The sequence below is a fragment of the Mobula birostris genome, chromosome 9 (genome assembly GCF_030028105.1).
Source record: "Mobula birostris isolate sMobBir1 chromosome 9, sMobBir1.hap1, whole genome shotgun sequence".
Classification (NCBI taxonomy): Eukaryota; Metazoa; Chordata; class Chondrichthyes; order Myliobatiformes; family Myliobatidae; genus Mobula; species Mobula birostris.
Genome location: NC_092378.1, coordinates 146,623,312 through 146,640,283, shown reverse-complemented (window position 1 = coordinate 146,640,283; position 16,972 = coordinate 146,623,312). Strand labels below are relative to the sequence as shown.

Genomic DNA, 16,972 nt, shown 5'->3' with positions numbered 1-16,972 from the left:
CAAAAAGCCTGCTTGCATATACCCCTCATAATTTTGCATATCTCTATCAAATCTCCTCTTGTTTTCCTACATTCCAGGAAATAAAGTCCTAACCTATTCAATGTTTCCTTATAACTCAGGTCCTCAAGGTCCTGGCAACATCTTTGTAAATTTTCTCTGCACTCTTTCAATTGTATTGATATCTTTCCTGTAGCTGTAGACACAGGAGCAATGGTAAAATGGGGTAAAATAAAGGATGGCATCCAATCTTGGGCATTTACCATTTGGGGTAAATATCAGTTGTGTGCTGCAACTTGTATGAGACCCCAGCATTCTTACCATCAAACCCACTGGGTTTTTGTGTTGTACTTGTGATAGAACACTTGATTGGTTAAGTAGAGCCGGGTATTTTTTGAACAAAGGGTTTTTTTTGTCTTGACCCAGGTGTGTGAAGATCTGCAGTATCGCCAGAGCGCTGGAATCTCCTTGATCCAGATGCACGCTGCCGGCCAAAGTAAGAGTTCTCACCACCACCCCCACCATCATCATCACCAGCCACAACAGCAGCATCTCCCCCACCACCATTACCAACCACAGCACGCACCGCCGCCGCCTGCTGGCGCTGAAATTGGCCAGCGGAAGAGGCTGATGTCCACCGTGGATGACTTCACAGACTTTGTTTAAAGCAGCCCCCTCGCCATTCTCGCACCCTGGCTGAAGTGTGCAATACCTCTGCCATACTGTGATAGAAGCCAGACGGTGCTTAGTTTACCGTGGGATGGGATTTGACTTGCACTGCACTGTTTTGTGAAGAAGAAAAGCTGCTCCTGCTGCCCTCTTCAGAGAGAGCACCCTGGTTCGACGCCAGTCCGCTTCAAGAATGAATGTGCAGATGGTTATGGCCTGAGCCACCTCTCTCTTCCCCCCCCCCCCCCCCCCCCCCCCCCGCACTGCCCCGGAATGACACCAGTGGACTGGCGTATTGACCAAGTGACCATTTAGTTGCCCTTGTGTTGAGGAGTGATTGGAACAGCCTTCCCAAATGGATGTGGTGTTGGGGACAAGGGCACAAGTTCCATACTGATCTGGTAATAACTCTATTTTGTGCAATTACTTTGTAAAGGAAGGTGTGTTGTTAATCTTCACACAGTTTTTAAACACAGGTGTCAGTGTTGAAATGCTGTAATTATGTCTCCAGTAAAAGTGAATAAATTTCGTTTGAAAAGCTTTCCTCAGTTTCTCTCCAATTTTGCAACCCCAGAATCACTTTTCCTCAAGTCCTTCATTTGGTAATATTAATTTAAATTGCAACATTGCTTTTTTTATTAAACAGAAAGGGTTGGCTGGAGTTATTAATGTGTGCAGTTCTGCTTGCCTGACAGTTAGAAGAATGTCATTATGTTGGAAAGGTGCAGAAAAGATTCATAATATTACCAGGACTGGAGGGCTTGAATCATAAGGAGAGACTGGATAGGCTGATAAGCACTCATTCATCACAATTTCCATCATTTTTGACAGGATCCTACCACCAAACACATCTTTATCTCTTCCCCCCATGATTGTCCATTCATCCCTCCTCTACTAATTTTCATTTGGCACTTATCCCTGCAAGTGAAAGAAGTGCTACACCTACCCATTCACCTCCTCTCTCACCTCCACCCAGGGCCCCAAAAAATCCTTCTAGGTGAGGCAACACCGTCAGGGTCACCTACACCCAACACACCCAGCACAGCCTTCTCTCTAACGGTGAGCCATGCCATAGATTGTGGACCGCTTTATCAAGCATCTTTGCTCTGTCCACAGAAGGGTGGATTTCCGGTGGCCAACTATTTTATTCTACTTCCCATGTTCATTCTGACATGTCTGTCAGTGGCCATCTCTACTGCCAGGATGAGGCCACTCTACGATTGGAAGAACAATACCTCATATTCCGTCTTGGTAACCTTTAACATGATGGCATAAACTTTGATTTCTCCAACTTCCAGTAATTTCTCCCCCATTCCCCTTTCTCTCCTGTGCCATTCCTCATTCTGGTTCCACTCTTACCCCTTCTCACCTGCCTATTACCTCCCTGTAGTGCACCTCTCCTCCTTCCCCAGACTCCTATCAGGTGTCCTCTTCCACCCATCAGCTCCCAGCTTCTCACCTGGCTTCATCTGCCAGCTTGTAGTCCTTCGACTCGCGCCACCTTCTCATTCTGCCTTCTTCCCTCTTCCTTTCCAATCCTGGTTAAGGGTCCTGGCCTGAAATGACAACTCTTTATTCCTCTTCATAGATGCTGCCTGACCTGCTGTTTCCTCCAGAATCTTGTGTGTGTTACAGTGGATAGGCTGGATGTGTTTGCTTGGAGTGTAGGAGGCTGAGAGGTGACCTTATAGAAGCTTATAAAAAAAAATTCATGAGGGGTATAGAGAGGGTAAATGGTCATGGACCTTGTCATTGGTGGGGGAGCGTGAAACCAGAGGGCATCAAATGAGAGAAGTTTAAAGGGGACTTTGGGCAAATGGTAGAAAAGATTTAGAGCAAGCATTCCCAACCTCAGGCCGGGTCGATGGACTCCTTGCTTGGTGGTATTGGTCCATGGCATAAAAAGGGTTGGGAACCCCTAGTTTAGAGCAATATGGGATAACTATAGAAAAATTCAGGGAGGCAAATTGGTTGGTATGCCTAAATTTGGCTGAGGCTTACTTCATGCTGCTTAAGGAGGATGAGAGGAGGTTTGCTCAAGGTGTACAAGATAATGAGATCTACTGTAGATAGAGTGGACAGTCAGCATCTTCATCCCAGGCCAGAAATGGTTGACACTAGGGGGCATAATTTTAAGGTGATTGGCAGAAAGTATTGGGGGGGGGGGGGATGTGAGAGATGGGTTTTGTTTTAAACAGTGGTGAGTGCATGGAACACCCTGCCAGGGATGGTGGTAGAGGAAATACATTAGGGTTATTTAAGAAACTCTTAGACACATGGATGAAAAGAAAATGGAGGGCTATTTTGGGAGGGAAGGGTTTGTTTGATCTTGGAGTAGGTTCAATGTTTGGCACAACATCGTAGACTGAAGGTCCTGTACTGGGCTGTAGTGTGTTAAAACTCCTTGATTCAGTGCATTTCAGTGTAGTTACTCAAAGGATCAGGCTTCAGGGCATGGATTTTTGTACTAAAAGAATTGAGAATCTATAGCCAACAGCGAAGATGGATTAGCCCAGCGTAAGTGTCCCAGTAGACACTACAATCACCATCAACTTTGAGTGATGTCCTAATGGACGAAGATAGAAAGAAAGCATTCCTTTATGGGTGGGCCTAATTTTAATTTGGAGATGTGGCACGATAAAACAATTCTTCCAGCCAAGCTAGACCGCACTGCCTAATTAGACCCAATTAACCCGTACATATTTGGAATGTGGGAGGATACCTGAGCCCAGGGTTCCAAACCTTTTTGATGCCAAGGACCCATACCATTAATTGTTAACGTATTAGTGTTTGTGGGTCACAGGGAGAATATGCAAGCTCCTTATGGACAGCAGAGGGAATATGGCACCTTTTTAAATCACCTCTCTATAAAACCCTACATAAATCACCAATGGTATAGACATTTTGAACCCACTGTGGCTGATGCAGAGTCAAGGATCCAGAAGTTCAACACCAGTTCCTGTTTTGAAAAGGTTCAAAGTTCAATTACGTACTATGAAATTATACAGTATGCAACCTTGACAATAGTCCTCTTGCAGACAGCCAAACACCATAGAACCTGTTTAAAGAAAGTCTCCACACAAGACCATCCGACGTGCAAAAAAAAGAACAAATCATGCAAACAGCAAAAAGCAAACAAATAACATATTAAACTAGTCCCAAAAGTGAGCCATAGCCAAGAGGCATCGAGGTGAGGAAAGCCGGTCAAGGAGCTGAAGGCCATTGCCACAGCCAGCGAGTCAGTCAGTACTGCTTTAGGTCAATGGCTGCAGACCCAGTCCGCACTGAAGTGCCTCAAACAAATCTCGCAAACAGTGAAGCACGTTCAGCACTGAGGACGCTAACGATCAATCTGCAGCTGAAAGTGAATCCACAGCTGTGAGCAGCCAAGGTTTTTGACTTTAAGGACAAATTTAATTATTCCATCCACCACTCCCCCTCCACTATCAGTAGACTGTGTTAATGCAGGAGTAAACCAGGTGTAAATAATTGTAATCATTACATCAGAAACATATCTGATGCACTGGAAAACAATCTCTGAAGACAATTGGTAATGGCCAGGGTCACCTGTCTTATGAAGGCACTGCCCAGAAGAAGCAATGGCAAACCACTTATGTAGAAAAATTTGCCAAGAGCAACAACGGTCATGGAAAATCCATGATCGCCCACGTCATACTACACAGCACATAATGAGCAAACTGTGCTGCCACCAGAAAACAACAAATTTCATTACATACGTCAGTGATAATAAACCGGATTCTGGAATTGCTTTACTGGCAATGAAGAAGCTGTCCAGAGTTCATATTCCAAACCAGCAGTCTGCAGCAGAGATTCTGTGTGATGGGGGATCTGTGTTCTGCTGGCTGAAGTATAAATGTGAGTGAGAATACACTGAATATTTTCTATGCTAGAATTTATACAGAACATTTGCTGTTTAAAAATAAAATCAAATAATTCATTAGTCAATATCTAGCTTTTAATGCCAGGTTTACTTAACTAGATGCAATTTCCCTAGCTGTTGTCAAAAGGTTTAGTCCAGACCTTGCATTACCAGTTGAATAAGTAAGCAGCAACCTTATAAACAATCTTTAGTACTCTTTTAATCAGCATTTGGCACAAAAGCACATTATATGCATCTTATAATAAAACACTACATAACCTTTTAACAGGCCTATTTATCAGTTTAAGTGTTCATTGAATATCCTGCAGCATTTCCGTGAGAAATCTAAAAGCTTATGCTGAAACACGATTTATTCACAAAAATATAATTCAGTCATATGTTTTTGGGGTTGGGGAAAAGAAATGCCTTTGGTTAGCCCATTTGTGGTGCTGTTAGGAAGAGAAGCTGGGGGTTGGTAGAGTTCTGTAGGAGGCGAGGAACAAATTCAACAGCGAATCCTCCATGTTGATTCTCTTGGCTCTCACACCGTGAGCGAGTTGGTGTCACTTCATCTTTTTATTCCGTCTTCAGAGAAAGTAAACCACAGAAAATGAAAGGGGGCTTCAGGTTTACAGTCTGCCCAGATTTGTCTTTCCAAAGTTAAGTAGCAATAATGAATTGCTTTTGTGGCATCCCATCTCCTGGTTAAACTAAACCTGGGTAAACAGGGGACAAGACACAGGGCAAAAATGACTTATACGAAGCGGTCAACATTTTAAGGTGAATGGAGGAAAGTATAGGAGGGATGTCAGTGGTAATTTTCTTCACATGGTTGGGCAGAGTGTGGAATGTGCTTGCTAGGGCTTGTGGTAGAGGCAGATACGTTAGGGACATGGATGAAAGAGGATCTTAGGCATATGGATGAAAGAAAAATGGAGGCCTATATAAGAGGGAAGAGTTAGATTGATCTTGGAGCAGGTTAACAGGCATAGCCCTGTGGTTTGAAGGGCCTGTTCTATGTTGTTCATAATGAAGATGGGCCCATTCATCAATAAAGCATTGACCATCACTGTGCCTGATCAAAGTTGATCAATGCTTACCCAGCGGGAAAAATAATGTGATTTTATGACCAGCATATTCATGAGAAATTTAATCTTCACTCCAATACTCTATGGTTTCACACCCCTGATTACATGGGACCAAAAAATTACCATTTTGTACATTTACATAGTGAATGTTTTAACTCGCTAAAAAAATCAAATTTTTTTTTGTTTCATCCATACAAATACTTACTCCAGCAATGCATAAGGGTGGTGAGCCACATTGTTTCTTGGAACTTGTTTGAATGTGGTGATATTTATTTTCCCTGTAATTATTACGTGCACTCGTAAATTTTCATTTCTACCCCCGCGCCCCCCCCCCCACAGCCACTTGCTTCAGTAATGGGTTCTCAGTTTAATGTGCATTTTACAATACTTTTGTCCATACAACAAAGGAGCAGAATTAGGCCATTCAGCCCATTGTGGTCTACTAATTCATAATGGTTGATCCATTTCCATTCTCCTGCCTCATCGCAGTGCTGGGACTGTTTTAATGAAACGTTCTAATTTCAGTGTTAAAATAACACTCACCTGACCTTTGAAAATTCCGTAACAGAATTGTCACTACCACAACGTAGGCAAAAATACTGTCCTGTAAAGTTAATTGTGTACACTTGTTTCCTCTTCACTGATCAAATGAATGCAGTTCAAAAGTAAATGATTAAAACGGCATTTTTTTAAATAAGTGCATCCTTCTGATGCATGGCTAAAGCAAGTTTATACAATCTCTCCTTCTGAACAATCCTCAGTTTAAAGTGCTTGTTAATGTATATAAAGTAAACGATTTTCATCTTTAAAAAATATCTGTCCTTTAAGAAAAAAATTTCATTTTTAAAAATATGTCCTTTTTGAAACTTTTTATCTCTTAAAAATATCTGTCCTTTAAGGCTTGTTCTGACCCGTTTAGTTAATAATGTCACATGCCTCCACCTACAATGATATTGAATGCATTTTGTGACTTTTTTTTTTCTTGCAGCCATTTGTGCTGAACAGACCCTTCACAACAATATGACAGCAGTTGGATAATGTGCTTGGTTTTAGCTACTAACGATTGTATTAAATTCTAGTGAAGGGAGGGGGAGATAGATTTCCCATAGTTGACTGAGTCCAGGACAAGGAACTGCACTGTTTAATACAAAACTAGAGCTTTCATAGATGAAGTCCGTTCTGGTGGCAGGAGGTGTCCATTCATCATCACCATGCTGAATCATTTCAGCCTTTAGGTGGTGGGGAGGGGGAGAGGATTTTAAAAGAAGTAAGGGGATAATCCAAAATCCATCCTCTTACTGCTCAAACAAGTTGGGCCAATGCCAAAAGAGATAGATTAGCTATTACTTTTTTAAAAGAACTCAAGGCCACTGGTTTCAATAGCAATATACGAAGTCCCCAGGGGAACGCGGCAGGTCAGGCAGCATTTCCAGAGGGATGTGACCAGCCAACATTTCGGGTCGAGACCCTTCATCAGGACTGGGAAGAAAGTGGGACGTTAGCCAGTATAAGAAGATTGTGGAGATGAGGGGAAGGGTTCGAACAAAGCCTGGCAGGTGATAAGTGGATCTGGGTGGGAGGGAAGAGAGTGGGCACAATATAATAAGCCGGCAGGTGATAGGTGCATCTGGGGGTGGGAGGGGGCTAGAAAGTGGGTACAATGTGATAAGCTGGGAGGTGATAAGTGGAAATTCTCCCCGTGGTTTCCCTCTTTCCTTTTTATTTCATGGTCTATTGTCCTGTCAGAATCCTCCTTCAACACTTTGTTACTTCCACCTATCACCTCCCAACTTCTTGCATTATTCCCATCCTCCCCCTCCCTTATTTACCCATCAACCCCTCACCTAGATCCACCTATCTCCTGCCACCTCTTGCACTGCTCCCTTTTTTCCCAAACGGCCCATCTCCCCTCTTTCAAGCCCCAGAGAAGGGACTGGACCTGGAACGTCCATAGAAGGTGACCTGACCCACGGAGTTCCTTCAGCTCCTTTCCGTGCTGCTCCAGATGTCCAGCATCTGCAGAATTGCTTGTGGTGCCACCTTCTGGAGTGGAGTTAAAAAAGTCACTCTCTCACACTGAGAAAACTCATCTCAAGGTAGTATATGATGGCATATACATAGTTTGATAATAAATTTGCTTTGAACTTTTGTCTGCAACAACTATTCAGGGTTAGAGAGAACTTGGTGATCCCCTGGTACTTGTAGGCCCAACTTGTCTGCCATTTTAGTTTTTCTGCGAGGTGGCTTGGGTTCCTTGCCTTTGAGGGCTTCCTTTGTACAGGCTTCTAACGGGTTGTTTCCTAGCTGTACGTCTTTCATCCTCGCCTTGTCTGCCGGAGCTCGGATGGAAGAGCGGTGACTGCCACTCAGCCTTCTGCTGGCTCTCATCCGCCTATACGTTGCAACCAGCTCTTCTGCCTTTGTGCTAATTTTCCTCTGCTGTATCCTGTCCTGGGCGTGCTTGAGCTTGCACTCCACCTGGTAGACGTCCTCCGTCACGCTGTTCACCTTGTCGAACTGCTCCAGCAGGGCTTCGACCAACGGCACCAGCCGGTGGATGTTCACCTCTATCTGTGTTGCCTTGTTGGGGCTGGCCAGGGGGAGCGCATCCATTGGGGTGGACTCGCTAGACGAGGATGAGGACGAGGAGGAGATGTCTGAGATGGTGCTGGCGGTGTGGAGGCACGTCGACTTTGAATCTCGGGACGACTGCGAGGGCAAGGGAACCATTCCTTCAAACTTGACTTTATGGCGGAACTGCGAACATTTAAAAAAGAACATTGCATAACACAGGTAGGAAATGAGAATCCGCAAACTCTTACTGAAACCCAATCAAGTTCACATTCATGTCAGTCACCCATATGCATGTATACAGCCCAATGAAACATTGTTCCTCAGAGCCCAAGCTGCAAAACACAGTTCATATCGTCACACAGAGCACAATAGTCCCAATCTAGCACATACAGTAACAAAATATTAACAAGGTTTACAAGAATTAACCCAAGAATGAAAGGATTAAAGTGTGAGGAGTGTTTGGCTCTCGGTCTGTACTCATTGGAATTTAGAAGAATGGGGGGGGGAAGGGAGAGTTGCAACCTACTGAATATTGGAAGGTCTAGCTAAAGTGGATGCTTCCTCTAGTAGAGAAGTATAGGACCAGAGGGCACAGCCCCAGGATAGAAGGACACACATTTAGAACAGGGACGAGTTGGAATTTCGTCAGCCTGAGGGTGGTGATTCCACAGAATCCATTGCTACAGACAGCTGAGAAACTGAGTCATTGGGCGTGTTTAAAGCAGAGGTTGATAGTTTCTTCATCGGTAATGGTTAGGGAGAGAAGGCAGGAGAATTGGGTCGAGAGGGAAAATAGATCAGTCATGATGGAATTGTGGAGCAGACTTGATGAGCTGAATTCAAGCACACAGTAAAACGTGACTGTATGTCTCAAACTACATGTACCCCTCAACCTTGAACTAAAGGGGACAACTTCACTCAATTTCACTTGCCCCATCATTGAAGTGTACCCACAACCCACAAATGAAGAGTTTCAAGAAACTCTTCATCTCATGTTCTCAGTATTTGTTGCTTATTTATTTATTTATTATGATTTCTTTCCTTTTATATTTGCACATTTTGTTGTCTTCTGCACACTGGTTGAACGCCCAAGTTGAGCGGTCTTTCATTGATTCTATTATGGGTCATTATTCTATTATGGATTTATTGAGTATGCCTGCAAGAAAATGAATCTCAGGGTTGTATATGGTGACATATATATGTTCAGATAATAAATTTACTTTGAACTTGGAGCATGTGATGAATAAATGAATCTGAAATGAATCTATTGCACTTTTTTATTGTAAGTTATATACCATTTTAATGTCTTGCACTGATCTGCTGCCCCAAAACAACAAATTTAATGCCATGCTGTATGTCACTGATAATAAGCCCAATTCTGTACAGAACTGCTGCCCTGTAATGCAGCAGATTAATTTTATTGTGGAGTCAAGCAGCTGCAGTTTGTGTGATGTGCCTGCAGATGGCGCTGCTGGGACACAAAGCAGAGTTTCTCACCATCATTCATCCCCATGCACCGCCTGAGGCAGATGGCAAGGGTAAACTCCCCAACACGGAGGTTCTCACACAGACATCCACAGCCCGCTGCTGAGCTCAGACGCGACAAGGCCGATGACCTGGTGGTCCATAGGCGTTGCCCCACAAACAAACATTAGGATCAGGAGTAGGCCATTCTGGTCATTATGTTAGACAGTTATTTTACCTACTTCAAACAAATATCTCCTCAGCCTTCTCTGACTAAAGTGGTCAAGACAGAGAGACGCTACAGGGAAACAGGCACGTAACCCTGTAGTCCACACTGAATATCAATCACCCACTCACACCAGGAGGAGTCCTTCCATCGGTCGGGGTCAACCACGGACGTTACATCCAGGCAGTACACTATGGAGAGAAATCTGTTGCCCATGCAGTAGGCTCCCCCTCTCCATGCAACTGATGAATCCAAAGGAACGGCAGAGACCGATGCAGTTTGGTACCATTGGTGTTACAAGAGTTGCCAGTCAGCATTGAGCTCAACGTAGGACTGCCTTAGGATCTCCAGCCCCAGATTTCTCCTTGGGGTTTACTGCCAATGAGTTCCTCATGAATGGGTATAGCCACAAGGCAGCAGAGGTTTGAGATCAGAGTTCTCCTTCTCCTGGATGAGCCGCCATCTGCCCGAACTGACTGGTTTTAAGTGACCCAGTAACCCGCCTTTGCCTCTTCTCCTGTCGCTAGAAGCAGTTCTGCTATGCTACACGTGAAGGTCAGGAGCTGGACTTGGTTGTCAGAGACTATCTGAGATGCACACCATGGGGAGCATTTAATAGGTAGTGGGAGCTTAGCCCCACCACCTCCCCGCTGGCTATGACAACCTAAAGGATCCCACTCACACCAGTTCTCCTATTTTAACTCTCTACATTTTCATAGACTCTGCACAGATTCTAAACCTAGGGGCAATTACAAGGGACACCCATTTAAATTCTACTTCCTGTTTCATTCTGACATCGATCGATGCCATTATGCCACAATGGGGCCAGTCTCAGGCTGGAGGAGCAACAGCTCATATTCCAGTTAGGTAGCCTCCAACCTGATGGCGTAATCATTAATTACTCTAACTTCTGGGAGTTCTTCCCCCCACCGCCTTCTCTTTTCCTCTTGCTCCTTTTCTTCTCCTCAGCTGACCATCACCTCTCTCCAGTGCTCCTCCTCCTCCTCCTTTCTCCCATAGTCCACTCTTCTCTCCTTCTTCAGCCCTTTACGTCTGCTGCCTATCACCTCCCAGCTTCTCACTTCATCCCCCACCCACCCACCTTTCCCCACACCTGACAGCTTGTGCTCATTCCCTTTCCCCCAACTTTCTTATTCTGGCTTCCACCCCCTTCCTTTCCAGTCCTGACCAAGGTTTTCAGCCCAGAACATTTTTCTCCATGTATTCCTCCAGCATTTTGTGTGTGCTGTTACATTCTGTCCAGCTACAGTCAGGGGAAAATTCTGAACGAGAGCTGTGATCAATATTAATTTTCAAGAGCCTGAGAGGCTGATTGATAACGCCAGCTTTCTCATATAGCAGCATGGCGTTTCCAAAGGTTCAGAGTTGCTGGTGATAAAGTTAAACTTCTAGAGTCATAGAAAAGTACAGCACAGAAATAGGCCCTTCAGTCCATCTAGTCCATGCTGAACTGCCCAGTCCCATTGATCTGCACCCGGACCAGAGTCTTCCATAACCCAACTATCCATGTACCTATCCAAACTTGTTACTGGCTACTTGTTCCATGACCCTCTGAGCCAAGAAGGTTCCCCTTAAACATTTCACCTTTAACCCACGACCTCCATTTCTAGTCTCACCCCAACCTCAGTGGAAAAAGCCCGCTTGCCTTTACCCTATCAATACCCCTCATAATTTTGTATACCCCTATCAACTCTCCCCTCAACCTTCTATGTTCCAAAGAATTAAGTCCTAAGCTATTCAATCCTTCCTTATAACTCAGATCCTCCTGTCTCAGCAACATCCTTGTAAATTTAACACATTTTATTGCTCAACTTTTTGTTGTGATCAAGGAGCAGTCTCCAATTCTTAATGTAAGTTGCAAGCTTGAAGTTGGAGGCACAGGTTTGCAAAGTGAAGTGACCAGGAGTTTTCTTGTCAAACACAAGACAACGGGGTTATTGGGTTATGTCGCTTAGCACATCAAACATGGTTACAAGTTGGGATGTTTGTATACTCATTGGATCAGCCTTCACAGCATTAATTGTGGATGTTTGGAATCTGTGTCACCAGAAGCTTTTAAGACCATCTGTGTGAATTACTTTGTCTCTGCAAAAGTAACTGGAAAACATCACATGCAGATGATGTCATCTAGTAGAAAATAGTATAAATATCAAAAGCAATGGGGATTGTTAGGAACGTCGAGGAGAAATACAGAAAGACAGGGTGACAGAAAGAAGACAAGAATTCAATCCTCGGCCGTTGGTTTCTATGACAGACGAATCATTCATCTGCAACTTTTTGGCATGTTCTTCTTGTTAGTAAGAATTGTACTAGTGTTTGGAAATCCTTCGTAGTTTGTAAATCTGTTGTAATTTGGAAATCTTTTATAAACTGGAAATCCTCTGAATGTTAAATGTATGTGAAGACTTAGTTTATTTTATTTTTAATGATACACATTTAAATTCAGACAATTGTGTTTAAACTACATCATTAGTTGGATATATCCCCTCCTTGGCAGGAAAGGGTGACCCACTACTCAAGCAGTCGGTAACGGTAGCTAACCTCGCTGTTGAGGCCAGACAGGGAAGGAAGTTAGGCCTTGATGAGTGGGGTGGATACAGTATAACCTTACTTTAGAGAGGCTACTCGTAGAAATCTATATCGGATAGGAATTAAAATCTCCTTTTGAGTTTAGGGCTTTGTGGACAGGACACCCAATACCATCACAATCAGTTCCTGGTATCATTACTCCTACAAGACTGGACACTAGATGACGTCAGCCTGGCCAAGTAGATGACGATGTGCTGTCTACCTACTTCTTTCGCTTTGCTGACTCCCATCCACATCTTGAGTCTCCTGACGAACAGCTCCACCAGCTCATACTCCTGTGGCTCCACGGCCGGCCGGTGCAGCTCCAGCCTCATCGCCTGGTAGTTCTGGATCAGCACGGCCGCAAAGAGCCGCAGCAGCACCCAGATCTCCATGACGACGTAGCTGATGTAGTAGACGGAGCACAGGCTCGGGCCCTCGAAGGAACAGTGCCGGAGGGAGATCCCACGTTGGATCATGGCGAACAGAGAGAGCATGCTGTCTCCAAAGCTCTTGAAGTGATCAAAATTGGTGGAGAAGACCTGAAAAATCAAGTTTAACAGTTACAGATTGCATTGCCTGTTCATTGCCACAGATGTCTGTGGAGGCCCCGTCACTGGGGATTGATCTTATTGAAAACTAAATATTTAAAGGCCCCTAGATCAGGGGTTCCTAACCTGGGGTCCACAATGGCTAATTGTAGGGGTCCCCTGCCCTACATAGACTGGACGTGGAGAGGGGAGTCCAGGACCGGACATCACAGCCTCAGAACAGAAGGACGTCCCTTTATAATAGAGATGAGGAGGAATTTCTTTAGCCAGAGGGTGGTGAATCCGTGGAATTCATTGCCACAGACAGCTGTGGAGGCCAAGTCATTGGGTATATTTAAAATGGAGGTTGACAGGTCCTTAATTAGTAAGGGTGTCAAAGGTTATAGGGAGATGGCAGGGAAATGGGAAAATAAATCAGCCATGGAATGGTGGAGTAGACTCAGTGGGTTGAAAGGCCTAATTCTGCTCCTGTGTTTAGACTTGTAACATCATCTATGTTAAATATTAGTTTCTCTGGACTAGGCTCTCCATCCAGTGCAGTACTGGGAATTGGGGGGGGGGGTGGGGGGGAGGGGGCAGGACTATACTTGCTGAGTGAGAGGTGATGTTCATCATCTCACATGCCCTCTTAAAAGGGTATTAAAGAGCCCACTTCCTCAAGCTTTTTTTTGCCTCTGGGTAAGCAGCCATATTGGATTTGCCAGGCAAGGTCAAAGTTGTGTATATTGCCTTATGCACAGGAGCAATGAAAAACTTGCATGATGGGGCACATCATATCAGATACTCAAAATTCAAAAATACAAACATGAACATAAATTATATACAAGCTTTACACATAGAGCACAATTAGAAGAAAAAGAACCAAGCCCCATGTAGTGCGAATGGCCATAGAGTTGCTATACTGTTATGATTGGGATTTTGCTGGTTGGTTCAAGAACTGACCATTCTTGAAGGGAAAGTTGCTGTCCTTGAACGTGATGGGTTGGGACTTCAGGCCTCAGTACTTCCTGCCCCATAGAAGGTTGTGAGATGGCACGGCCCAGATAGTGGAGGTCTTCAATAATGATGATCATTACATGCTGTATTATATGATGTGGCCGAGCATGGCCTCATGACCATGATTGTTCCTGGCAAATATTTCTACAGAAGTGGTTTGCCATTGCCTTCTTCTGGGCAGTGCCTTTACAAGGTGGGTGACCCCAGCCATTATCAATGCTCTAAAGAGATTGTCTGCCTGGTGTCACATAACCAGGACCTGTGATATGCACCAGCTGTTCATACGACCACCCACCACCTGCTCCCATGGCTTCATTTAACCTTGATCTGTGGGGGAGGGGGTGTTAACAAGTGCTCCACCTTGCCCAAGGGTGACCTGCAGCTAGCAGAGGGAAAGGATCGCCTTACACCTCCTTTGTAAAGAAGCATCTCCGCCCAACTTTGCTGATAGATGTTGCCATAATGCAGATACTACAGATGGTGGGGAGGGATGATCCAGTAATGCACAGTAGTCCACAGCTCCCTGCAACTTCTTAAATTCCTGCCTACTTACTTATCTGGGTGGCATGATTAAAATTTATTCATATAATACTTTGAGTGCAATACAACTGAGCAATATTCCTATTGATGTTCTTTCTAGGAATATTCCAAGAAAAAAATGAGAAGTTATAGAAGATGACAAGAAGACTGATTACAGAGGAGCATCTTAAGGGAAGAATGAATATGGGAGGTGGAACAGGTCAAGCAGGCTTCCCTCCCCGGTAGCAATAACCAGAGTCAAACAACACAATGTAGTACTCACCAGATAGCCGAGGTGAGTATAGGCAAGAAGAAGTCCACCGGACATCACAACGACTGCAAACAACTCCTTTCCAGAATTATGTAAGGTCTTTCCAAAGATGGACCATTTCCTGACAAACCGCAGCTGTCGAGCAGCCTATCACACAGACAGGGAATAAGGCGGCGGATTATAATCAGGATTTAACAATAGCCAGTCGATTTAGAAGGGAGCAGGTTCCAATCCTGGACAGGAACCATTCAGACACCGCCCCTCACATTTGTAAACGAAAATCCTGACATCTCCGTCCACTAAAAATGCAAACCAAAATGCTCCTGATGATAAAAGTCCGAGATAAAAACAGAGAATACTGGAAGTACTCGTGAAGCCCAACAGCATCTGCGGAGAGAGAAATGGAGCAACCTTTCACTAGCACTATTACAATGATAGACCCAAAACATTGGTCCATTGGTACCTGAGTTGTGAAAGAGCTCCAGCGTTCTGATCTAATTTTCTATTAATAGAGTTATAGAGTCATACAGCAGGGAGACAGGCCCTTCAGCCCATCTGCTCCATGGCAACCAAGGTCCCCATCTTAACTCTTCCCAGCTGCCCATTCCCCTGAAAACCTTTCCTATCCATGTACCCCTATCCAAAAGCCTTTTAATCAGAATCAGATTTATAATCAAATTCCAGAGTTCAAATTTATTTTCAAAGTACATGGACGTCACCATGTAAAACGCAGAGATTCATTTTCTTGTGGGCATTCACAGTAAATACAAGAAACACAATGAAAGACTGCACCCAACAGGATGGACAAACAACCAGTGTATAAAAGACCATGCAAATACAAAAGAAATTTTAAAAAAAGAAACAATAAAATAATAATAAAAATATATAAACAATAAGCATTGAGAATATGAAATGAAGAGTTATTGAATGTGAGTCCATAGGCTGTGGGAACAGTTCAGTGAGGGGGTGGGTAAAGTTGAGTGAAGTTATCCCCTCTGGTTTAAGAGCCTGATGGTTGAGGGGTAATAACTGTTCCTGAACCTGGTGGTGTGGGTCCTGAGGCTCTTGCACCTTCTTCCTGATGACAGCAGTGAGAAGAGAGCATGATGAGGGTATTGGGGGTCCCTGATGATTAATACTGCCTTTCTATGACAGTGTCCCTGTAGATATGCTCAGTTTTGAGGAGGGCTTTACCAGTGATAGACTGGGCTGTATCCACGACATTTGTAGGCATTTCCATTCAAGGGCATTGGTATTTCTATATTTCCATACCAAACCATGATTCACCCAGTCAGGATGCTCTCCACTACACACCTATAGAAGTTTGTCAAAGGTTTCGATGACACGAAGACTAAGTTGCTTCCATGCCTCACCCTTTATCCCCCATGGAGCACTGGCTCCTGGATCTCCGGTTTCCTCCTTCTGAGGTCGAAAATCAGCTCCGTGATCTCGCTGACATTGAGTAAGAGGTTGTTGTTGTGGCACCACTCAGCCAGATTTTCAATCTCCCTCCTACATGCTGATTCATCACCCCCTTTGATCCTGCCAACGACAGGAGTGTCACCAGAAAACTTAAATATGACATTGAAGCTGTGCTTAGCCTTAGTCATAAGACCTTAAGAAATAGGAGCAGAATTAGGCCATTTGGCCCATCTAGTCTGCTCTGCTATTATATCACGGCTGATCCAATTTTCCTCTCAGCCCCAGTCTCCTGTCTTCTCCCTGTATCCTTTCATGCCCTGACTAATCAAGAATCTAACAACCTCTGCCTTACATCTACATACTGTTTTGACCTCCACAGCTGCCTGTGGCAATGAATTCCACGGATTCACCACTCTCTGGCTAAAGAAATTCCTCCTTATCTCCGTTCTATTCTAAGGTTGTATCCTCCGGTCTTATACTCTCCCACCATAGGAAACATCCTCTCCACATGCACTCTATCAAGTCCTTTCACCATTCAATAGCTTTCAATGAAGTCACCCATCATTCTTCTGAATTTCAGTGAATACAGGCCCAGAGCAGTCAACTGCTCTTCATATGGCAAGCCATTCAAACCTGGTAAAGCAAGTACAGCAGGGGCTAAGCACAGAGCCTTGTGGTGCATGGCAAACCATCAATCTGCCTAGTGCCATCCATCTGCACTCTTCA

General features: G+C 44.3%; 2 protein-coding genes across 11 annotated transcripts in view; one reads left to right on the top strand and one right to left on the bottom strand.

Annotated features, from left to right (window-relative positions):
- The window catches only part of tsc2 (TSC complex subunit 2), a 136,528-nt gene extending 135,319 nt beyond the window's left edge, over positions 1-1,209 (top strand). For all 6 annotated transcript variants that reach the window (XM_072269069.1, XM_072269068.1, XM_072269066.1 and 3 more), the window contains one exon: positions 424-1,209. In XM_072269069.1, the coding sequence (XP_072125170.1) occupies positions 424-663 (240 nt within the window). In that variant the 3' untranslated portion in view covers positions 664-1,209. The remainder of the gene's footprint in view (positions 1-423) is intronic.
- Positions 925-16,972, bottom strand: part of pkd1a (polycystic kidney disease 1a) — a 291,165-nt gene continuing 275,117 nt past the window's right edge. For 2 of the 5 annotated variants that reach the window (XR_011887311.1, XR_011887314.1), the window contains exons 45-48: positions 14,837-14,971; positions 12,715-13,029; positions 7,479-8,391; positions 925-5,262 (exon numbers count right to left, since the gene is read on the bottom strand). Coding sequence is in view for 1 of the 5 variants with exons in the window: in XM_072269063.1 (XP_072125164.1) it covers positions 5,252-5,262; positions 7,893-8,391; positions 12,715-13,029; positions 14,837-14,971 (960 nt within the window). In the remaining 4 variants the exon portion in view is untranslated. The remainder of the gene's footprint in view (positions 5,263-7,478; positions 8,392-12,714; positions 13,030-14,836; positions 14,972-16,972) is intronic. The other 3 variants (XR_011887312.1, XR_011887313.1, XM_072269063.1) reach the window with 3 other exon arrangements.